Source organism: Centrocercus urophasianus, unplaced genomic scaffold (assembly GCF_019232065.1).
Source record: "Centrocercus urophasianus isolate 14NV4802_14NV808 unplaced genomic scaffold, USGS_Curo_1.0 seq_10, whole genome shotgun sequence".
In the NCBI taxonomy this organism is placed as follows: Eukaryota; Metazoa; Chordata; class Aves; order Galliformes; family Phasianidae; genus Centrocercus; species Centrocercus urophasianus.
This window is the reverse complement of record NW_024884142.1, coordinates 27,299,364-27,324,472: the sequence shown is the minus strand read 5'-3', so window position 1 is coordinate 27,324,472 and position 25,109 is coordinate 27,299,364. Positions and strand designations below refer to the sequence as shown.

Below are 25,109 nucleotides of genomic sequence, written 5' to 3'. Positions count from 1 at the left end.
GTTATGCACTGACATTTAGGAAGTAAGAGTGGTGTTGTTTTTCTTGAAAATTTCATGTTGCTATTTTTAGAGGCATCCACATGCAGTAGAATTTGGGATCATCACAATGTGAAGAATCTCAGCCTTAAAGCTGCAAAGCTGCTGCAGTTACATCCCCAGCTCAAGCTAGTTCTGAATATGAGCATGTCTGCTTACTGGAGGGAACACACACAAGGCTCAGAACTGAGACCATACCTATAGAATGGGTGGTTAGAAATACAATTCAGTAAGAGCATAGATTAGACTGATCAAATGTAGGCTTTTAGTCAGACTAAAATGCTGGCCAGCAACCCTGGCTGGCTTCTCTATTCTTGTTTTTTGTCTATTTTCTACACTTATTTCTACCTAGTCCATATTAGTTCTCACCTTTACCTAATTTGTAGTACAGGATTTCCACAATCTCCAAATTCTCTTCTCCCTGCATCTCCTAAATTAAGCCCACACTCCTTTAGGCAGTCGCCCCTTCAGCCTGCAAGGCATTGAGGAGGGGCTGTGTTTGGTTGGTTCATCCTGGTGGATTTTCTACCAGTGACAACAGGCTAAACTTTCTCACTTGCTGGTCTTAGGAGCCATATACTTAATTTTTAAATGATGAAGTTTTGGAGGGTTCCTCTGCCTGCTGCTGTTCCTCTCTTCATTGCTGAGTTTCTGTTCACTGTGATTTAATTTTCAGTCAAATAACCTGAAAAATTACCTATTTTGGCAAGCTAGAGATCCTGTAATAAAATGCAACTTCACAGAACAATCCAACAGAACCAGTGCAAAGTACATGTGTATTTCTGAAGTAGGAAAGCGTAATAAATTATTCATAATTTCAAGTTATTCATTTGTCTAAAAGTAGTTATTTCCCATGGTTGTTTTGTTTTTGTCCCCTCCTACTCAGCAGTCTTACTGCTGTATAATTCTGGAAACTGGTTCTACGCTTTTCTAACAGTGAAATCTAACTTCAGATCACACTGGGCCCTAAAACCTGTTCTAAACAGATGTGCTCTATCATAGGTTCTGCAGTCTTGTTGCTTGAAGAACGAAAAATCAGAATCAACAACAACTAAACAAATGTTCAAGAATATCAGAAGTACAACACCTTTACATAAAAAGAAGTCTTCATATAGTCCTCACGGGGTGGTTAGAAGTTCTGGATATGGGAAGTCCACTTCATACTCAAAACAGTCCATGCCAGCTACTGAAAGGAAAATACCAAAAGAAACTTTGAAAAAAAACATTATGAAATCTGGAAGTCCTGCAGATAGAGCAAGATCTAAAGGTAATTCTATCTTAAGAGGTCTGAATTTTACTTGTAAGGGCCAGAGAGCTTTGCTGTTCATACTTCACATTTAAATATATGTATATTTCCATTTTGAAGTAGTGGTGCAGAAGAATCTAAAACTAAATGTGATTGAGTACTTCTCTATTTTTTCCTCTATTTTTCTCTATATAAACTACCACTATGTTTAAGACTTACCTATTGCTCAGTAATATGACGAAAACAACAGTAGATGCTGCTGTTCAAAAGTATGTACCTACATATTACATGTTTCATTACAGTAAATGCAAAGATTTGCTGACACGCTTATGCATGTGATGCTGGATTAATTATTATTCTCAGCTTCTTTCATTTATTTTTTGTTTTTCATTAATACCAAACAAGCACTTTATTTTAAAAAGCCCTCTTTTCTGTTTGTGTCTCTTGTTGTAGCTTTAAGGAACAGTAAAGTGAGGACAGTGAAAATCAAATTGCAAGCTGACCATCTTTCGCCAAGTCATATTTCCAGTCTGTGAGGCATGGGAAAATAACTTTCCAGATGCCCAGGGTTTAGGACACTTCTTTCTTGTTATGCTTTTCAAAACCTTTCAGGTAGCATTAGAAAAACCACTATAGGATTATGTTGCCCATCTCAGGAAGATGCTTCAATGGCAGCCATCAAACCAAGGGACCCTTGTCCCTTAAAGCATTGCAATGGAGCTGGAGATGAGGCAGGTGTGAAGGGAAATGGAGGCGATGGAAGAGAGACGAGTCCTGAGATGAGGCCACTAAGCCTCGCTCAGACACACTCTTCTCTCTGTATCCGTACTATGATCCAAGGCAATTTTTGGTACGTTCAGAAGTTACTTGCAACAGGAGACCGCAGAGGCTAGGAAGAGAATGGCTTTGAAGCACAGAGTTCCCTAACTGTCAGTGCTAAGGAAGCACCTATATGAGGTGTAAGCATTGTAAAAGTTATTTCATCTTGAAAATGATCACTGCTTGTTTCTGTGTATGACATCCTGATGAAGGAGCTTTTAGATTAAACTGTTACAGGCAGAAATAAAATGACAATTGCAGCTAATGTCTATTTTTCAGAAGAAAAATCTTATTTCATGAAGGATTTATTATCCAGCTACTTATCTCAGTTGTTCTCTTGATTTTTGTTTCATTATGCTTGCATTTTTCGTGGCAGCAGCTGGTTTTTTTTCAATACAATAGGAGGATCAGCATGATAGAAAGGTGCTAAAAGGGAAGGGAAAAGCTTTATCAAAAGATTCCAGGTTCACAGGGGAAAGCTCCACTAGGGAGCAATCTCCTGAAAAAAGATCCTTCCTTAGTGGCAGTCAGCCCTTAAATGAGGTCTAAGAGAGGTGGAGCCAGGCTCCACAACATTGGGTGGCACAGCTGAATTGCCTTCACCTGTGCTCCCAGGGCTGACCTGGTCGTTTCCCCAGGTCAGTGAGTGTTTCAGGCTATGACACATACACATGTGTAAAAAACTGATGGTCACTTCATATTCTTTGTCTGATTACACTGAAGTTTCTATATTTAATCTGACATACAAGTCGTAAAACACTTAAATTGCATGCTTATTGGAGAATCACATGAATAGATTTTTATTAAGGATGTTGAATTCTAAACTTAAATTCTAAACTTAATCTTGTTATATTGTACTTTCTGCCTAAATGAAGAAGCCTTATTTACTACAAGGACAATAAGATCTGCAACAAATGAACTTAAGGAGGGTATTAACAGAGCTGTGTCTGACCAGTCAGTTCATAATCTTGGACACCAAGTTGTGGATTCTTGCAGACATCATCATCGTGTAAGTAGTAATTAGTGATGTTCCCAATTATAGTACATACGAGTTGGTTTACACACCTGTCAAGACTTTTAGTAATATTAACAGGATTGACCAGTGCTGAAATATTCAATAAAGTCTTATTCAGTCAAATACTTATTTTTGCTTTTAGAATCTGTAAGTTTGAGACTGGTTTTTAATTGTTTGGATAGTTCTACTGCCTTGGTAGTTCTGTGTACTTTTAATGCTTATAGATTTCTAAAACAAAATTTTGCTGTACAAATGGACATACTTCTAAGTAAAATTGTTATTAAAAATTACTCTGTTAAGGATCTGAAATGGTACTTCTATTTGTTTTTCTACCTGGGTTGCACTGATGATTTAATAGAATATTTTCACTTCTCCAGGATGGCTGAATTTGCAGTGCCATGATGGATTTGCTTTCTTCCATATTAACTGTATAAAAATGTATCACTGAGTGCTTAAGTTGTTACTGCTTTTCAAGAAAATGGATGAGTAACTCCAGTGGCTGTACAATAGCCCTCATATCAGAAGTGTTTGTTTCTAGTTTCTTTTGTTTTCCTCACATATCTAAGAAATTTTCACACATATCTAAGAAATAGGAAAGTATCTCATTAAAGGAAAAATATGTAGGGTGTTTTGCAATTAGAATGATGGGATTTTTCTCTTCAGGTGCCTTATATGGTTTCTAAGAGCCAGACAATCCGGTTAAGTGAAACTGGTGAATTTTCTGTAAATAGTCAACTTGGTGTAATGGTTCTCTGAATTTCTCTTTGCTAGGATTTACCAGTTTCTCCTGTCAAAAGTTGTGAGAGGGAACTACGTTTGCTAAGACGAGCACAAATTGCTGAGGAGGACCTGAATAGTGCACGTGATTTGATTCAACAGCTAACCAGCACAGTTTCAGACAAGGAGAAAGAAATGGAGACAAAGATAGTAGAACTGAAAACACATTATGAAAAAGAGCTTTCTCAGCTGGGTCAAGAAAACTATGTTCTTCAGAGCAAGGTACTTTATCATTTTGTGTCCCATTAGTATAGAACGTGAGAAGGGTTGCTTCTGAAAATTAAATGCATCTTACTTCACGTGAGTTGCTAATAAGAAGATAACCCACACATAGAAACTAATAGTGTATTTACATTTATTTTTACAAATATTTACCCACTGCTACATTTACTATGATTAGGATGTAATGTTTTTTACATTATCCTGAGTTCACTTATTCTTTAACATTGTAAGGGTCCTTCAGCAGGTTTTCATGTGTTTATATGTTTGTATTTAAAAGTTTAATGTGCTCTTACAGCCGTTTTAAAAAACCAAAACAAAAGGAGTAAGAGAGTAATGGATACTACTTGTTGAAAAGTGGGAAAGTACTTTATGTTGGGATACTGTGGCATATTGTCTGTTTCTTTCTGAAAGTTGAGAAGCATGGAAGAGCTGTCTAAGGAGAAGAGATGGATCCATCATACAGCAACAGTTCCTGTCTCTGAAGAAAAACTGTCACAAATACGAAAAGAAATGGAAGATCAGGAGGTCATTATTCAGGGTTATCAACAGGTATACCACACAGCATATTCTAGCTGTGTTCCAGCCTATCTCAGAAAAAAAGCTGTCAAGCAGTTACTTCTATTCTATTGAAAATAGCTGTCTTGTTATCTAGAACACAGATGAAATGTAGGTGTGATAGGTCCAGATATGTTGTGCAATTTAAAAGTGTTTCGTACGTGTTTAGTTTGAGCTCAACTCTTTGCCCCAAATATAGTACAAAATGTGTGGTTTTAAGTATTATTGGAAGCCCAGAGGGTTCTATTTTAAGATGTGCGTTTTTTTCATAGATTTGGAGCAGCTGATTGCTAGGAAATCTTGTTAGCATGCCTGATTTATAAACTTAGTCAAATGCAGAAATAGATGATGCAAGCTTAATGATCCTTTTGAATACTTGCAACTATAAATAAAAATAAAGTATGTGAGTTTAACCATTTTCCAGGTGCTGTTCAGCATTTCTTAGTATGGTTTGCATGCAATGGCTTGTTGGTGTGGCTGTAAGCATTACAAAGCAGTGACCATCTGTGCTCCCAGATCAGACATGGGCAGATTGAGCTTTGATCTATCAGCACTCATCCACTGTATGCTTTGAGAATACAGCTGGGATAACTTCACAAAGGAGCTGACCCAGGAGGAGTAATTATTCAGAGGAAGCAGGCACTTGGACAAAGTTTTAGAGGTCACAGTAAAATACTTTAGTGTAAAGATACCCATTTTGGAAATTTTGATAGTAAAACATTTGGTGTTTCAGAAGGCAGACTGTGCAATTCATAGATTGAACTGGGTAAAACAGTGGTTATGAATTTTTTTTGTCTATGGATGTTAACTTTGTCTATCTCATTTTAGGAAAATGAGAGATTATACAAACAGATGAAAGAGCTGCAAATCCAAAACAAAAAAAATGAGGAACAAATGTATAAGGAGAATCAGTGTTTAATGTCTGAGTTAATAGCCCTAAGGTAGGCTTAATTAAACATCTGATGTAGATTTTTTCAGCTACTATTATTATTTTTGTTTATGAAGAGAATTAGTGAAGAGTCTGTTGGATGCATGTTTTGTGATTCTTGGTTTGGTGGTTTTAGTGTTTTGGTTTCTTTTTTTTTTGATAGTAGTTTGACGTTGATTATGGACACTTAAATTCTTTGTCTTCCTGCTGATCTTGGAGAGCTATGAGAACGTGAGAGCCTTCCATATGAGAAATATTCCAATGTTAGAATTCAAATATTTTTTCTCATATCAGGATGTTTCACTATTCAAATATTTTTTCTCATATCAGAATGTTTCACGCATATACTACTCTTGCTCTGCTTTTGTCTCTGCTCAGATGTCAAAATGTTTGGTTGCTATTGAAACACTAATAGTAGATGAGGAATCACAGGAGATCTTGATAATGGTGGAACCATTAGATTCACTGCTCTATAGATCCTGTTAGATTTGTGTCCAGTGTTAATAATAAGTGGAAAAAAATTAGCAACTGTGTGCATTTCTGGTGTCTTTGCTAAGGAAACATGAATTCCATTGGTGCAGAGAAGGTTTTCTTTCCTTCTTTCATGTAGTTCCAACAAAAAAGTGTGCAAGGTGACCAGGTTCCAGCTTACAGCTGTGTTTTTTGTTGTTGTTGTTTTTTGTTTTTCTTTTCCTGTTTTTTATAGAGATGTGTGGCATGGTTGCTTCTTGCTTTGGTCTGAACCTCCACAAATTAACTTTATAGTATCATCTTGAGCATACTGTGCTTGTTTTTTAGTATGCCATTGTCACCCCCTCGCATGACACAAGTCACCATATTGCATGACTTTTTCCTCTTTTTATTTTAGAGAAAAGATAGAAAGGACTACTATCCAGTCACAAATTGTGCAGGAATCTGAACTAACCAGAAATCAAAGTTTCACAGAGTTGATTTCAGAGCTTCGAGCAGCACGGGTAGGTGTATGCCAAAACTGTATTTCAAATGTTCAGATTTAGAAACAAAACAAAAAACAAACAAGAAACCAACATCTAACCTCCATATTGTGGTACAAACAAAGCTTCCTAAAGACATGCCTTTATTTTATAGTGTTTAACTTAACTTCTGCTGTAGCAAGGCTTGAGAATAATGCCAAAACTAGTATGTGTTCAATGCAAACATAACTTAATCATTCTATGGTGAAAAAACATGATCAGCGTTTTGTGTGTGTGTGTTTTCTCATATTATTGTTTCCTCTAAAACTCAGAAAGAAGAAACTAAATTACGAGAAGAAGTAAAACGGCTTAAACAAGATAAACAAGCTCTTGAGTTAGACCTGGGGCAAGCAAAGAAAGAGAGAGATCTAGCAAAAGTCCAGATTACATCCACATCAAGTAAAACACCTTTATTTTCTTGAATACTTGTGCCTGTTCTTTACTTCACTAGAAAAATAGGTGACTAAAACTTGCTTCTTTATATAGTATGAGTTAGTGAAATGTATTTAATGTGTCTATTTGTGGGTTGAATCTAGGTGATAGTCGTGGTCCCTTTCAACCCAGGCCATTCTGTGATCTAGGCCTTTTCCAAATATTGTTTAAAGGTCTAATAAAAACATACAGTGAAGGAGAGGCCACTGTATCTTTGGCACTCTCCTTTTCTTGTATCCAGCCAAACTCTTTATTGCTTATTAAGCTTGATTACTTGCCCATCTCTCAGAGGGCAAAACGATTCCCTTTCTATGCCACCTCTGTTCCTAAGGAAAGATTTACTGTGTTGCCTCTTACTCTGCCATTTAGATGTGCTTATTAAACTTTGTTCTATTTTTACTCCTAATTTATGCCTTGTGAATTTTTCCATTTCTAAACTTTTTCCAGATTGCCATCAGGAGGCCCAGAAATTGGACCTTTTTCACTTCCCATATCAAGCATCACACTTGTTACGAGCTGTAAGAGCTCTTCTCAGAATGCTTGATGGTTAAGTGGGAGGAGTACAGTTGATGCATATCAAAGTATATATTCTATATTCTGTCATCCACGTTACTGAAAATTTACTACAACTGCATTCAAGAATAGATCTCACAGGGATTCTGTTTTAAATGCTTTCTGTGGTAAACTGTAAACTATTGACTATTACTGTATATGAGAGAATTATTATTCTCTGATTTTGTTTTCTTTAGTAGTGTTGCATTTAGAATCCTGATTTTGCTCTTGTATGAAATGTGCTTAAAATAGTATTCACTATCCAACACATTCAAATATATTGAATTATGTATTACATTTTCAACACATAATTGTAAGAGTTTTATTCTTGTAGGTGAGAAGTCTCATGAATTTAAAGTTATGGAAGAATCATACAAGCAGGAAATTCTTCATCTAAAAAGGCGGCTTCATTGGTATGCAGAAAATCAAGATCTTCTAGATAAAGATGCAGCCCGTCTTAAAGATGCAAGAGAAGAAATTGAAAAACTGAAACAAGAGGTGATAATATTTAGCATAACTTAAGGTGCTGGCACCTAATGATTTCTACTGATGAATGCAATGTAATTTTGTTCTCCATAATGCTCGTGCCTTTTTTTAAGAAAAAACCGTAACCTTTAAACCAAATGTGGGTGTCTTTATATTCAAAACAGATATAACTGTATATGCAGTCAGAATTGCAAATCTAAAATGCTTAAACCTCTGCTGCTTGCATTGGACTTATTGATTATTCTTCTGGAAACAAAAATAATGTACTTCAAAATTTACTTTTGTAGAAATAGTAGAATCACAGAATCATAGAATGGCCTGAGTTGAAAAGGACCTCAAAGATCATCTAGTTTCAACCCCCCTACTATGTGCAGGGCTGCCAACCACTGGACCAGGCTGCCCAGAGCCACATCCAGCCTGGAGAGCCACATTGGGCCTGAGGCCGGGTATTACCAGTTATTAAGTTGTTAAATACTTCTGTTACTGTGTTCATTTGAAATATTTACCTCTGTGCTACTGGAAAACATCACTGAATGTGTATAATTCATTTTTTCTCATAAATTGGATAGGTCGAGAAGCTCAGAGCTGAAGCTGGAGATCATCAGTGTGTGCAACAGAAGAAGCGTTTGAGAGACAGAGCGGCAGATGCTAGAAGAATTCAGGACCTTGAACGACAAGTATGTAATAATATAACTGATTTACTTCATTTCAGATAAGGTCACTTACTCTTTAGTGCTTTTATAAGGATAAAGCTCTGATTGCAGCCCTACAAGAGAGGAAACTGTATTATGTAATACTCAACAGAAACAGCTATAATTGCTCATTTACGAAGGGATCTCTTGCTGCTGTGTTCTAATAAGCTATTATACCCTTACAAGATCTTCTAATGTTAAAGTACTGTTCAGTTTCTAGGGAAGGAGCAAAAGGGCAAAAGCACATGCAAGCTTTCTGTTTATCTTCTGGGATTCCCATTGTCTCTGTTCAGTACATTCTTAACATTCTGACCAGTATCAGCCGTGTTGTTTCAAAAGTAGGAGTTGAAATTCCTACAAGAGCCATAATAACTGGCAGAGCAGAGATCTTAAAACCCATGTTTCTACTGAGGAAAATGTCAGGAGGAACTGTGCCTTCCTGAATTTTTATAGGTAACAGCTATGCTTGGGAAGAGGCTGGGATGCAGAACAAATAGAAAAGAGTCTCTGCAGCATTCTAATGGATAGAGTGCAGAAAGCACTTTTAGCTGTAGATTAAAAAGAGGCATTTATCAGTCTTGCACACAAGGTGTTTGTTTTGGAGTCTGCAATGAAATAATGATGGGGAAAAGAAAAAAAAGACATTTAATCTGTTGCTGGGAGAATAATTTCCTGTAATTTCTCTGAAGCAGCTGGAAAAGTAGAGTGGAATGTGGAAGTGTGAATGTTAAGTCTATAAGAAAACCAAATATTTTAACAGCATTGAAAGCCTAATGCAGCTTAAATGCTTAGAAAGTAAATAAAAGATGTTTGAGTCTAAAGACCAGAGCAGTATTCTTTTGATGATGTATAAGGAGTCAGTCAGTAAGTGATGATGAGTCTTCATCGCCTGTAAGCAATAACATAAACTGTAAAAAATCATTGTAACAAAAATTCTCAGGTAAATGCATCTTGACATGTTATTCTTCACCAAACTTAATGGATTGCATTTGTTAGTGCTCTGTCACTTGTTTCAGTTCACTTTCTGTTAGAACTTTCTTCTTTTTGACTTCTGCCAATTTTCTTTTTAATAGATCAAAGAAATGGAAGGCATTCTAAGAAGGCGCTATCCGAATTCGTTGCCTGCTTTGATTTATGCTGCTGCTACTGCTGAGAAAACTGATGAACTTTCAGCTAAAACAAACACAATTGATTTTTTGGAAAGAAGAATAAAAAAATTAGAAACAGAACTTGAGGGTAAAGATGATGAAGCTAAAACAAGTCTCCGTGCCATGGAACAGCAGTTTCAAAAGATAAAGGTAAAAGTTGGAGGCTTGTTGAGTAGTCTGCACTGCGATTAATGGCTGTAAGGTGGCTGGTCTCTACCAAAGACCAGTGGTGAAAACAGAAATCAAAGACTATGCTGAATGAAAAAGCATTTGAAGAATTTATAACCAGAATTTCAGTGGTTTTGGAGCATAGGGTATAAAGAGCATTTAAAATTGTGCAACCAAGTATTAGAACTGGGAGGAAAAGTTCCTGGGCCTAGCTGTACTTGCTGTACACACAGTAGCGTGGTTTCCTGCCAGCTAAACTTTTTACCCATAAAACAATATGATAGCAACTCTTTAAGAATTGCTTTAGGAAGCACCGAAATCTGGCATTTCTCTTCATGGCAAGGTGAAGTGCATGTGTTCTTAATGAGCAGGAAGGTACAGCACTGATGATCAGTTGTTCCTCCTCTTTTTCATGTGAATCATAGGATAATAAAGGCTGGAAAAGACAGTGCACTGAGATCGCCTAGTCCAGCCATTGACCCATCACCACCATGCCCACTGAACCATGTCCTTACGTGCCACATCTACGTGTTTTTAGGATTCTTCCAAGGATAGTGATTCCACCACCTCCATGGACAGTCTGTTCCAATGCCTCCTCACTCTGAGGATAAATTTTTCCTAATATCCAGTATCCAACCTGAGTAACATGATGTGTTTTCCTTAGAGGCAATCGAGGCTAAGAATTAGATTTTTCTCAGCTTATTTCAGAGGAAAATTCCATATCTCTGTATTGATACTTACATAATTTAAATAAATACATGAAAGTAGAATTCTGTCCTGTTAGAATTGAAGATAATTTTAAAAACGTGAAGTGCAGTTTTGAGAAATAAGACAATGTTTGTAAACATGGCAAATGTAATGGCAGTTTAACAGAAATGAAGATTTGCTCTACGAAAATAAAATGCTAATTTGCCTGTCTGAGTCAGTATCATCTGAACAAAATTATCTAAAAATGAAATAGTTTCTTGTCAATTTAATTTTCTTTTCCATAGCAACTGTATTTGTTTTGGGTAGAGGATAAATTCATAGTAAATGTTTTGAGTAATTCTGTTCTGCAGCAGACTTAGGTTTGCTTTGCATATATATGTGTGGGGGTTTTTTTGTTTTTTTTTTTAACTCATTAAACTTCAATAATTTCTGTACTGGATGAGTAGTGTTATTAGTAATACTTATTTGTATCCTTATAAAGTCTTGCTTCAAACTTGGAGCAAACATAAAAAACAATAAAAGAGGCTGTAATGTGTAGTTAAGGAAACTGCTTTTTTTTTTCTCACCCTCTCCCCTTTCCCCATCCCTTCTCCAGATGCAGTATGAGCAAAGACTTGTAGAGCTTGAGCAACTACTTGCTTACAAGTGGAAGAGTGAATCACCAAAACTGAACAGTGATAAAGCCAATTCTGTTGAACTTGAACTGCAGCTTCAGAATCTGAAGAAGACCCATCAGATTACTGTTGAAAACCTCCAGACAGAAATTGAAAACCTCAAGAGTCAAAATTCCCAACTAAAACTCAGAAGTAAGAAGGACAATAAAGACTTTCAGTCAACAGATTGGCAAACGAAACAAGGTAACACAAGAGAGAAACTGCTGAAACTAAACCAAGAGCTGATCACAAAAAATAGAGAAATACAAGACCTTACAAAAACTGTAGAGAAACTTCAAAAAGAAAGGATGGCAATGTTGTCCGATAATAATTTAAGAAATAAAACTGATAATAAGGAAAACTGCCAAGAGATCTTGAAAAAGAATATTGCAGCAACAGAGAACAGGAATTCCATCAACAGCGAACCCTCTATAGGCATTTTTAACAATGACAAAATATACCAGCCACGTACCTTTGCTGATTCTAATGTCTTGGAAGTTCTGCAAGAAAACGCACGGTTGAAGGAGGAGCTAGAAAAATTGTCTCTAGAAATGAACCAGCAGAGGGTGAAGTCTCAGGCAACACTGGCTTATTCTGAAAATAATTTAAGAAGGTAAATGCTCAACGTGTCCATTTTAAAAAACTTGCTAGTTTAGCTGATGGCTGATGAGTCAGTATGATCATCAATATGTGAAGCTACCTTAGACCTGAGCAATCCTCTCTGTAAATGTCATTTTTTCTCTTTTGATTTTTCAGAATGGTGTACAGTCACAGTTTTTCATACAGGGAAACCTGTATTAATCCTTTTTATCAGTGCTACAAATTGTCATGGCTCTCAGTAATAAGATTTTGGTATAAATCATTGAATCCTAAATGCTTTGTTCAGTATTCATATTTGGTGCATATACTGTCCTTCAAACTGGGGCATGCTTTCAGTGCAAGTTACTTGACCCACAGTAGAAACTTTACCCTTCACACAGTTTCCATTAGCTCCCTTTCATATTCATGGTGGAGGTGATAGGCACATTTAGATTACGATCCATTTTATTCTAAAATAAATACCTCAAATAGCACAGCTTAACCACGATTTAAAAGCATCTACTTTCTCTCCCTTGATTTTCATAAGAGGACCCTATAAACATGACTGGTTGAGTTTTCAACATTTTCACTGCCTCTAGTAAAATGAAACACATACCAACAGTGTAGGCTTCCCTCCCTGTGATCCCTCCAGGGCAGCAAAAGTAATGGTGGTGGTATCTCTTGCAAATGTTTATGAAATTTCTTATGCATGCTTACCCTAACATTTCTTCATACTTTATGTGTTCAAGTGAGAAAATTCACCTCATTTTTTGAAGAAATATCTGTAGTTGTTCTATGCATCTAATTTTCTTCTCCTGTTCAGGATACAGGAAGACACATCAGAATATGTTGCAGCTCTGAAAGCTTCCCATCAAAGAGAAGTAGAGAAGATTCTTTCTCAGTACACAAAAGAGCATTCTGCTTCCAAAGTAGCTGAACTAAATGGCAGAATTTCAACACAAGAGGTAAGACATTATAGATATATTAATTACACGAAGATATCTGTTAAAATTGTTTCTTTCACTGTAACTTTTATTTTCTTTTCAAGTATTGTTCATGTATTGTTTCAAAAATAGACTTGTATCACAGTACTCACAGAATCTCCCACTGTGGCTGATATCCACAGGGGGCTCTGTGGCCCTTCTGGCTCAAGCAGGGAAACTCAGAGCAGGATGCTCAGGACCATGTCCAGGTGATTTCTGAAGAGGAGACTCCCATCTTCTGGGCAGTCTGTGCCTGTTGTTAGTCACATGCACAGCACAGAAGTACTTCCTGATGTTGCAAGGAAATATCTTGTGTTTCAGTTTGTTCCATTTGCCTCTTGTCCTGCCATTGGGCACCACTATGGCAGAGCCCACCTCTCTCTTCTGTATGCCCTTCCTTCAGGTATAGATAAATTTTTAGGAAATTTCCCCAGCCCCAAGCTTCCTCTTCTTTAGCCTGAACTGTCCCAGGTGTCACCTTTTCCTCATAGCAGATACTGCAATCCCTTTATCATCTTTATCATCTAGAGAGAGGAGTCTCTATATAATCTGTCATGCCTTTCTCATATTGGGGAGCCCAGAAAAGGACCTAATACTCCAGGTGTGGCTTCATCCAGTGTCGAGCAGAGGGGCAGGATCATCTCCTTTGACCTGCTGGTGACACTACTCCTAATGCAGCCCAGCATATACTAGTCACCTTGTGTTTAACTTGGTGTCCACCAGGATCCCATTTTCTGCATAGCTGCTTTCCAACTGGTTGGCCCCCAGCATGTCCTGGTGCCTGGGGTTGTTCCAGTCCCATGGGCAGAACTATTTGTGTTCCTCCATGAAGTGCCCGTTTGGCCCATTTTTTCAGCCTGACCAGGTCACTTGGTGAAAGCACAATGGCCAACCACTCAGTTTTGTATCACATCAGCAAACTCATGGAGAATTCTGTTCCTCATTGTCCAAGTCATTGTTGAAGATTTGAGTGGGATTGGACCCAGTATTAACCCCCAGGTTACCCATATTTACTGGTCTCCTTGGATGATCCTGTATTCCACCATCACTGCTGCCATTGTTGTCGTTTACATTCACATCCCCTATGAGTCCCTTCTTGTTTGTGAGTTTGAGACCCAGTAGAAAATCTCTTCTAATCAGTTCCTCTCTTGCCTGGATGAGGAAGTCATCATCAGTGCTCTCCAGGCAGATTCTGGATTGCTTTATGCTGCCTAGCAAATACTGGGGTGACTGAAGCTGTCCGTGAGGATCTGAGCCTGCAGTTACCTTGTGGCAATAAAATTTGGGAGAAAGTGCACATGTGAATGAAGATAGGAAATACCAACAGATTCAGATTATCTTCAAGTGTCTGTTTGTTTTTTCAACTGAGGAGAGTAAATTGAAGAGTAAGACTTGTTTACATGTGTTATAAAAGAACAGACGTGTTGTTTAACAACTGAGGTCACCTGAAAGTATTGTTAATATATGTATCACCTGTAACTGCAGTACTGATTATATTTCTGGCATGTTTTTCCTGTGTAGGCTTTCGTATGTTGTCACAAGAATATGCCAATGACAAATATTTTACTACTTCTTACAGATTTTAATAAAACATCTGCAAGAACAAATCAGCGAACACCAGAGACATCAGGAAGCCCTCCTAGTTTCACAAATGCGAGAGGAATTCCTGCAAAAAGAGGTATGTTTAAATTTGGATTTAGAATACCTGATACTGATGATCATTTTTGTTCTCACTTTCATTCTTGTAATGAAAATGCCTCAAATTGTATGTAGTTAAATAAACCTTAGTAGCAGTATCTTTATCAGTATCTCCTGCATCAATTAGTGTCTGAAAATGCATGTTTCTAATATAAACAAGAAAACAACACAGAGTACACAGAAGGTGGAACTTCAATCTCTCCTTTTTAAAATTAGTTAGAAATATCCAATATCTTCATAAAAATCGATGAGTAAGGGGAAATATGGCCATAGGTGGATGGTGAGACTGGATGATCTTGGAGGTCTTTTCCAGCCTTGGTGATTCTATGATTCTAAGTTAGGCCAAGCATTTGTAACCTCTTCTTTGGAAGTTGTGGTGGGTAGCAGATAGAACACAGGACTTTCTCTTCTTCAAGAGGATATTTTATTACTGAATTCAAAATGTTTGGCCAGATAAAGCCTTCTTATTTTCATCCTTTGTTCCCACAAATTGACTTAACCTGTTATCTACTGGATCTCTGTATGTTGATATGTGAGAAATTTGAGGTCTTTCATGAGAAGTTTAGTTGTAACCGTTCTTCTGGAATTGACTTTCTGTGTTTTTTGAGAGGTATTCAGTTTTTTCCTAATCTTCTACTACTTCTATTACTATCGTATAATGTATAAAAATCACACTTGTTTGTGGTTTCATTTGGAGATTAACAAATTTCAGTTTGTAAAATTCCAGTTTGTGTTCAGCTCAACTTTTTTTTTGTCTTATTGGCTATGTTTGTCTGGTTCTGGAGGTACTGAAAAAATGACTTCTCTCACCTCTTCTTCAGGAGGATGATACAGACACCTTGAGCACCGTGCCCAAGGTTAATTTCCCTCTCTTTTCCTTTGTTTAATGGATGAACACTGCTAATTTTCACTTCATTTTGACAATACAGCAGTCAGCCTGCAATAGTTGCAGAAAAGGAGAATTCTTTTCAATACAGGACTGAGAAGACTTTACGTGCTCCATCTAATTTAGAGGAAAGGAAAGAAATTCCAGGATGTTTTTAGTACATTCTTGATATCATTAATCTTTATCTCAGAGAACTCATTCAATATTATCTATTATCTTAGTCATGCAAAATTCCACTTCTTTTCTGAAGCCTTTATAAAAAAGTGAAGGTTTGTGAAGATCTTTCATCAAACAAACTGTATTTGCAAAATAGAGCCAGACTTTGTGATTATATTATGAATGTTATGATAGATGTTTTCTTTTGCTACAGATCTTGTTTCATGCCAGTGATTTCAGTGTGCATATATAATGCTTCAGCCCCGCAGGATGCAGTGGGAATACAATGAGGCAAATGTTATTCCATAGATTTGTTCTCTGCATGTTTAGAATTTTTGATGGTACTGATTAAGAGAGGGTGATCATCATAGCTGAGCTGTGTTTTTCACGTTGGGTTTCAGGTGCTGACATTTAAGAAAATATAATAGAGTGCCTTTGCTATGAAAATCAATGCATGATTATGCAGAAAGTAATGTCAAAGCAAAGTCTTGCTTTCGCCTTCTCACGACTGCTTTATTTATGCTGCTTTGAAAATACATTTTAAGCATTAAATGGTTCAGTAAATTATGCTGGCAAATGAAAGCAACTAAAACTTCAAATGTAAGAAGTCATGACAGAAATGCCAGCAATTCTGCCTAATACAATTGAGATTCCTTTCTCTAAGAGAGGTGAAACACTCCCACTTCTGTTCTGAGTTTGCCACAAGATTGTTGCATGAATACTAATTGCAAAAATGCTGCTCAGGGATGTTTTCTATAACTGCATACTTCTGCTAACAGCCTGCACATAGGAGAATTCTGTGTTTAACAAATGTCTCTCTTGCTGGCAAAATGCATGGAGCCCATTTATTCTTGTGGGGCATTTTTCCCTCATCACATATCTCCCCCATGAATTCTGTGTTTAATGATGTGCTGGAAGTCACCCATCAGCTCTTTCCTTCACTAGAACAACTGAGCAGACAAGCAGCAGTGACTCATTTTCAGAGATCCTGTGAAAATATTAAGACTTGTACTCCTCTGACAAATATGGGTGAAAATGGCCTGCAGGATCGAAGCTACTGGAAAAATGGACAGGCAAAAAAGGAGTAACACAGGCCTCGTTACTGCAGAAAATCAAGCTGAAAAGTGGAAATAATAGTAAGCCGTCGTGGAGTCGCTTCTGGGTAACAACAGCAGCATCTTCTCACAGTGCCTCCAGCTGCTTGGATTTGGCAGCAGAGAGCCAAGGACAGCATAATGCTTGATAGAGCTCAGATATTGGATAAAAGGAGCTGAGGTTTATGGTAAAAAAGAAAAAACAAAAAAAACAAAGACAGCAAGGACTTCACTTCAGATTACTTGCATATAGTAAGAGTGTGACCAAAAAAAAACACAAAAAACATCTTAGGATATTGAATGAAGAAATACCAAGGTCCTTAAAATAGGAAAAGAATAAGCCAATAGAGCTTTATAAGAAAACTTACTTGGATTTCTGGAGGCTTAGGAAATCAATTATAGGCCATGGCTGAGTTGATTTCACCCACCAGTTATTAGCCCAAAAGGTTGGCAGCACTGCGTGTTAGCAGTGTGTCTTTTCTTAATATATTCTGTAGAAATGAGCTTCACTGATGCGTTTTGTATTTGATCTTCATCCAGAAAGTGTGAGAAGAGAGAGTGTAAGAGCATTGAATCATCACGTTTTCTATGAATTTTTGAGTATGTTTAAAGTACAAAAATTGACTGAATAAGCAGTTCTTGATGTATTATGCACAGGATAGGATTTATCAAAGAGGACCAGACTTCCCTATCTTCAGGCCTTTTTGTACAAATGAAAGATCCTAATCTAAGTCCTTGAGCCTTTTCTAAGCTTTTGAATAAAGGAGATTTCTCTTTGAAGTCTTCCCTTGTGCAGCTTTTGAATAGAGTGATTGAACAACACAAATGCACTTTGAAAGGCATCTGTTTTATACACTATTTAACACTGTGATAACAATTTTCATCAATTATCTCATAGGTTGCGAAATTGTTGGAAGAATTGAGAGAAGCTAAGGAAAGCCAGAGCCCTGAAATGAAACATTTCTTGTGCCTGGAAAAGAAGATCAAGCATATTGAGACCCGGCATGCAGTAAGAGAACAAGAACTTCTAAAGGTACCTCATGCCACATCTGCCTTTACTTCTCAAGTGCAATTTGTCACTTGAACTGTAGCTTTGTAAGATGAGCATGGATTCATTTACCCCACAGTGGAGAGGAGTAAATACTTTTCGATACAGCTATGGTTTTCTCTTGGTCACTTCCTGGTTCCAGTTAACACCTGTGTAACTTCCTCACAACGTGATCTAAGAAGGCCCTGATTTAGCAGACAGTGGGTGTATGTGATTTCCAGAAGTCTCATTTTTCTATATATCTGTGACTTCGTATTTCAGTTACCATGGATGCTTGCTATGGAAAATGTGATGAGTTTGTAATTTGGTTCAGCTGTGATATATTCCTCAAATAGTAATTTTACTTCTTGTTCTTAGAAGTTCCCTTCAGGAAAGTTGCATTAAAGGTAGAGAAACATCTTCCTGCAGTCTATCACATTTAATACCCAAAACAACAATAACCTTTGTCCTTTACAAACTGCACATGATAGTTCTCTATTGGTTGTTAGACAGTTGGATCTTTTGACACAGCTTTTAGTATCTAATATTTGTATCACTTCAATGCGTAAAAGTTTTGCATTTTTTTAAGCTATGTATTTTGTTTTTAAAACTTACTTTATTACGTAGCCTCCATCCGTTTTCTGTGTGGGGAGCTTCTGTCCTGGTAGATTTTCTCAATGCTTTCATCACTTTGGTGTTTAATAGTTGTTCATCAGTGTTTCAGCTTTGGCTTTACCTAAACCCGTGAAGTCAAGGAAGGGCAGCTGGACTGAAATTGAATTGTAGAATGCTTAGAAACTTGAGACCTTTAAAGGCCATCCAGTCCAATTCTCCTGCAGTGAACAGGGACACGTACAGCTAGATCAGGTTGCTCAGAGCCCTGTCCAGCCTGACCTTGAGTGTCTCCAGTGACAGGGCATCTACTGCCTCTCTGGGCAACCTGGTCCAGTGCCTCACCACCCTCTCTGTAAAGGACTTTTTCCTTATACCCAGCCTAAATCTGCCCTCTTTAAGTTTGAAACCATTTCTCCTTGTGCTGTCACCATAGATCCTGCTAAAGAGTCTGTCCCTTTCTTTCCTGTAGCTCCCCTTTAGATATTGAAAGGCTGCTATCAGGTCACCTCACAGCTTTTTCTTCTCCAGAGAACAGCCCCAGCTCTCTCAGTCTGCTCTTGTAAGAGAGGCATTCATCCCTTGGACTATGATCAAACCTGCTGCAGTTCTTAGTTTGTGAAGTTTGTTCTGCAGCCTTGTTGTGCATTCAGCTTTTGGTTTTGCACCCTTACTCATCTGCCGCAGGGCACTGAACAGTCCCCAAACTGAACAATAACAAACTGAGCAACATAAAGACTGCTGAACTAGGAAACTACCAGTGGCTTTTAAGTGATTGAGCTTCCCTTAAAAAGCTGTGACAGTTCCTAGTGGCTGGCAGATTCTGATTTCCTGTGACAGTTTGTTTTGGATAATCTCATAGGGTTGTGCCATGGATTCATGTGAACCTTGTATCTGCAGCAGCCACAGGCCTTCATATGGGATATTTTCTGATAATTCCTACAAGTGGTGGCTTTTAAAAGCACATTAGTAGCAGGGGACATATAATTCAGCTTTTGTTTTTCTGTTGCAGCATTCTTTTAATTAGCACATTTAAATGACAATTCAGAAAGTCATTGTGATTTCAAAAGGCTTTATACTATGTGCTCAACTTTGTCATATGTACTTAAACTTTTAATTGCTGCATTGGAGAGGACAAAAGTCAAATTCTCCTGAGGATCATTAGTCAATAATGGCTTCTCCTCTTCTGTCATCAGTGGAGATATTTGAAGGCATTTATTGCTACCACGACAATTTTTGTAATATTCAGAACAAACTGTTCCCATTTAGCATCAGCACTGGGCTTTGAGACTGAGCATCAAATATAATTAAGTGGATTATTTTTGCAGAGGGACAGACCTGACTGTTTGCCCAATCCCCACGCTGACTTGCTTGTCATTCGCAGGCAGCGCAGCTAACACAGCACATCACTGAGGGAAGGCAGAGCCGTGAAGCTGAGAGGTGGCGTAAGCTGGCACAGCGGAAGAATGAAGAGCTGGAGAGATTTCGAGTGGAATTGGATTCCATATTGGATGTTTTAAGGGAACTGCAGAAACAGGGGGTTGTTATTCCAGCGCCTAATTGCAGTGGACTCGTTAACAGATAACTGTTGGAAGACGTGATTTGATATGAGTGGTTTCACAGGAGCAGGAGTTGAATGTTTCAGTTTAAGGTTAGGAAACGTTATTGAAAACCATCGATGAAGTCCTTACAAATTGAATTACATTCTGATCTGAAATCTTACTTGTCCAAAAGTAGAGCATTAAGCTACACCCCAGTTAAATGTCTTATTTTGTTAGTGATATAATTCATACTTTCTTACATTTTAGGAACACTGAGGTTATTCTGTAAACTCAGTTACCATTCCAGGTGATGCAGTTGCCAGAAAAATTCCAAGTGGTGTTTTTCAGATCCTGTAGAACACGCCTGAACATTTTTAACTGCCATTTATGGCTTGTGTTACATCAGGTCCTGTTTGAACAGCTTCAGTAATACGGTTGGTTGTATTTTTAGTGTATGCTGTTACCAATACTGTTCATGCAGGAGGGATGAGATCCTCTTTGTTCTGTTTGTTGGTGGGTAAGATTTTGAAGAATAAAATCAGTAAATTGTAAGTTTGACGTCTCAGCACTGCAAGTCCTTAAAAATTACGTAGCACACGTACAGAGATTTTAGCTCAACCAATTATACTTATTTAGAGCACAGACAAACTAAAGGCCAGATGTGCTCCTGAGCTCCTATCCCATAATTCTGTGCTTTCTACACTGTATTTTGTATCATTGGTTTTATTTTATGAAGCTAAGATTTAAGTCAAAAGTGAAATTGTTCGGAGTTGTTTGTATTTATGTCTCACTTTGTTAGGGACCAGCAGTAAACCATGCATTTTGACTTAGAGATACATGTGCATGAGTGTGCAGAAAGCACAAATAGTACCACTTACATCAGAGAGGCACAGGCAGTAATTAACAGTGCAAGATCTTTTTGACTGCACACATTCAAATTATGTATGTCTATATGCATGTGTGTATATGTGTGTGTGTGTGTACATATATATATAAGGTGGTAAAGTATTAATACACTAATTCTGGATGTTTCTGGACATTTGCTAAAGATGCTGAAAATAATTATAGATGTTTTTTCCTCAGATGATGAAGTATTTGCCCAGGCTTGTCCATTGCTGAGGAACAACCAAACAACACTGCACTATTAACTTAATCTGGGCTGGAAGCAGAGCATGGGACGCACTGCTGTGCCTGCTCAAGTTATGGCAAATACTTTTATGCAGTTTGATACACTGGCTAAACACAGCCCTGTGAACAGTGAAAAATACACAGCCGTGCTTACTATTCTGCTAAAGGGATTTGAGAGTAGTTCCAAGACTGCCAAAAAATTATCATTCCTTTGGTATCTTTCTGACTCCATTTCAGTCAGTGTGAATGCACGACCTGCAGGTTTTCAAATGGAATGTATAAAGTTGCAAGCAGATATTCAACTCAAAACTCTGATCATATCTCTCTAATAGACTTTTATAAGTCTTCTCTGCCCAGATAGAAATACCCCTCACTTCACAATCTGCCTTATTCGTGTCATTGCTGTTTGGCAGTTTGCATGTTTGTGAAGAACTGTTTCCAAGGATGAAGCATGGAAGGAGTAAAATTCCATCAAAAATCTCTGCGGAATGCCCTCAGAGCTCACTAAGAATTGAAACCACTCCCCATCAAACCAGGTATTGCATTAGTTTTACAAAAACAAAGTCAGATATCCCGCTATTTTTATGGTTCTGTTGCTCTCTTGTTTTATGTTTTAATAAAAAAATAAAATAAAAATTAAACTGTTGTATTACTTACATATTCACTGTATTATATATTTTATGAGGGCTGCTCTGACTGTAATGCCTTCTGGTTTATTTTGTCTCCCATGAGGTTGTTGGTAGTGGTACGACAGTAGAGGTTGAACATTCTGGTACATGTGGTTATGTGACAGATGGCAGCAGAGGAGCAGTCTGACAAGATGGCATCTGATATGGCAGTGCACATGGATAAAGCAAAGGTGTGTCACTGAATTCCTCCATGCAGAAAAAATGGCACTCGTTGACATTCACCAACACTTGCTGAGCATTGATGGAGGCCAAATAGTAATGAGCACAGTGAGGTGGTGGGGGGGTACATTTCAGCAGTGCTGACAGTGGGTCAGAAGTGGGTCACTTCTGCTGGTGCTCTTGCTCATTGTTGGCAAAAATGCAGAACTAATGGTGGTGACTGTGTTGAAAAAGAGCATTCTGTAGCTGAGAATTTGCTATTTCAACAGGTGTTACCGTGCACTTTGTATCTGTTGTATTTTCTGTGGTAATAAATATTCAGGGCGTCCCTCTTCACTTAACACAGCCCCTGCAACCAAAAGACTGGACACTGATGTATTAGTCTACATTCATAAAATGTTTAGATGCAACACTATGTACATGAAATACCAGCTGTGTGTAAATACACTGCATTTAAGGACATAAGGATAGGTCACAGAGGGGGAGCCTCTGTGATTGGAAACACATCCTTCCACACTGCTTCCAAAAATGTCTGCAAAGTGTTACATGCAACCTTGCATACTGTTAGCTACATCCCTGTTGTGCAAAAGGCAGCAACCATCCACCTACTGCCAGTATTTCCTCACTAAACCCTGTCCCTTAGTGTGGAATATCCATTCAGCCAGTTGAGGTCAGCTGTCCTGATTTGGTCCCTTTCCCAGTTCCTTGTCCCCTTCCCCCTCACCCCCAGTTCTTTTGCTGGTACGACAGTACAAGATGCTGAGAAAACTGAAACAGCCTTGGCTCTGTACAGCACTAAGAGGCAACAACTAGAAACACCAGCATGTTGTCACCATTGTTTTTCTGCTAAAACCAAAGCACAGCATCATACCAGACACTATGAAGAAAAACAGCTCTGTCCTAGGAGAATGTAACATCATTAAATTGTGACAAATCCTTCTTGCTGCATGATGACCCTCCTCAAAACTATTTCCTTTGCCTGATGCTGATTTTCTGGGAAAAGATATTATTTTTTTTTAAACATACACAAGGTTGATTATTATACCAGTATCCTTCCCTATCAGACAAAATCTTGTCTATTAATTATTAAAAAGGAAAACGAAACTAAGAATGGTTTCAAAATTATTGGTTTAGAGGACTGGAGAAGGTTTCTGTGTTTGCTCTTAATTGTTGCCCTGATGTAGAGGAAAAAAGCTGAGTTGAGCTGTACTCACAAGAGCAAGTGCAAAGCCCAGGCTGTTCTGCTGCTTTTGAGTGTGAGGGCATTGCAAAGACAGAAGGGTGGCAAGATGAAAAAGTAGAGTAACAGAAGCAGGAACTGAATGCTTAATTACCCCTATATGGTTAACTCCTGTTAGAGAAGGACACCAGGGGTGCAATTTAGATATGTAGTAAGCTCAATTGGTGTTAGCCCTTGATCATTTAGTTAAATACCTTTCATCCAGGCATTGTGTCACATGGATAGTTTTCTCTCCAGAAGAAGCAATTCTGCACCTAAGATTTGAAGTTTTAAGGTGGGAGAAGAGAAGCTTCAGTTAGCCTACAGCAAAGAGCAAGTTTTGTTTTTGCTAGAGCGAAGCCTGTATGACTGATAAGTAGCTTTAAATGCTTTCAAAGTAGGCTTCATTTCTCAATAGCCAAAGAGATGGATAATTCCTTTTGCACAGGTTCTTCCCTACTTAAGCAGCATTTCTGTTTTCAAGCATGATAAAAGCAAACAGTATATCAAATGCCATTGAAAGCAGCTCAGTCATCCAGAAAAAGGCAATAAAAGGTGCATTTAGCAAGAACTATCACATTTGAGCTTCAGTTCAGACAAAAGCTTTACCATTAGGCAGCAGAGACACTTGAGCACCCTGAGGAGGAAGCAGGGCTGCATTCGGAAGGCGGTGGTTTGCCCTCAGGTGGTGAAGATGAATTTTACTGCTGAACCGCCTAGAGTTTCTCTGCAGAGGAGGTGATAGATTGCCCTAGTTAAGTTGATTTTGACAAAGTTGAGTTTTCCTCCATGTACACAGACTACAATGAAAAGTTTTAGCTTCAGTCAAAACTTCGCTTCAAAATATTTGGGATCCAAAGAACCACACTCTTGGCAGACTTTCTAACTTCATTGGAGAACATTTACTTAAGAAGAGCTGTGTGGGGGAGATGGATAGCACAATTTGTGCCACGACGCCTTCTGAACACATGAAGTATCAGGGCTGTCTGTGCAGTGCCTAAGCAGTAGCTTGTTGCAAAAGCTAAAAAACACTGAGGAAAAGATAAGGAAAGGGACAAGAATTATACTGGGGGAAAAAAATGGGAAGCTCACAGGCATAGCCTTTCTGCTCCTGGTTAAGTACTTACTGTAAATGGAAGCCTCTTCTGTACTGCAAGAGGCCACCCAGTTCCAACCCCTGCTATCAGCAGGACTGCCCCAAAGCAGTTCAGCTGCCCATGGCCCCATCCAACCTCACCTTGGGCACCTCTAGGGATGGGGCACCCACAGCTCTCTGGGCAGCTGTGCTAGCACCTCACTGTCCTCTGAGTGAAAAACCTCCTGACAGCTAATCTGAAAGAATTTAATTCCTTTGAATGTCGCTAAGCAACCTGTCAGAAGGCCACTGCAACATTTTCACTGGGACAAAATGTGTCACATGAAAGGCAGATTACTTTCAGAAAAACCTAGTGAGACAAATGATCTTGACTCCTAGTTTGATGTGAACTGGGAGTTTCCTGCAAAGCACTGTTACTCCACATTCAGCAAACCTCTTCTGTGCTCAGTGTGCTTGCTCTAAAACCATTTGGCTGTTAGTTAACCAACTCTGCAAGCAAGCTGCCCAAAAATTTATTAATGGCTAAAGTTTAGAACCTTATTCCTTCTCTAAAAAAGGAACTTAAGGATTGAAATTATACCTATTTGTTTTATTTACAAACCCTTGCCTGGTAAAACAGCTGTGGTTGCAGTACCACTCAGCTGGCTAGAGAAGGATGGAACAAGTACAGTGAGGCTTTAAATCTGGCCTCAAACTACCTCAGAGCCTCCCTGCAGTCCTTTGCTGGCTGGCCAGTCAAAAAAGGGAATTTCCCAGAGCTGAAAAGCAGATGAAGGCTCAGCTGATAAGCAAAGCACAACTTACATGGAAATA

General features: G+C 38.2%; 1 protein-coding gene across 4 annotated transcripts in view; it reads left to right on the top strand.

The window, feature by feature from the left end:
• Positions 1-21,979, top strand: part of CEP162 (centrosomal protein 162) — a 45,839-nt gene extending 23,860 nt beyond the window's left edge. For 2 of the 4 annotated variants that reach the window (XM_042823636.1, XM_042823624.1), the window contains exons 15-29: positions 1,039-1,303; positions 2,977-3,110; positions 3,888-4,115; positions 4,527-4,664; positions 5,499-5,611; positions 6,467-6,572; positions 6,863-6,989; positions 7,909-8,072; positions 8,630-8,737; positions 9,826-10,050; positions 11,372-12,042; positions 12,832-12,973; positions 14,571-14,669; positions 17,724-17,858; positions 19,849-21,979. In XM_042823636.1, the coding sequence (XP_042679570.1) occupies positions 1,039-1,303; positions 2,977-3,110; positions 3,888-4,115; positions 4,527-4,664; positions 5,499-5,611; positions 6,467-6,572; positions 6,863-6,989; positions 7,909-8,072; positions 8,630-8,737; positions 9,826-10,050; positions 11,372-12,042; positions 12,832-12,973; positions 14,571-14,669; positions 17,724-17,858; positions 19,849-20,049 (2,856 nt within the window). In that variant the 3' untranslated portion in view covers positions 20,050-21,979. The remainder of the gene's footprint in view (positions 1-1,038; positions 1,304-2,976; positions 3,111-3,887; positions 4,116-4,526; positions 4,665-5,498; positions 5,612-6,466; positions 6,573-6,862; positions 6,990-7,908; positions 8,073-8,629; positions 8,738-9,825; positions 10,051-11,371; positions 12,043-12,831; positions 12,974-14,570; positions 14,670-17,723; positions 17,859-19,848) is intronic. The other 2 variants (XR_006169720.1, XM_042823642.1) reach the window with 2 other exon arrangements.
• Positions 21,980-25,109: the final 3,130 nt, after the last annotated feature.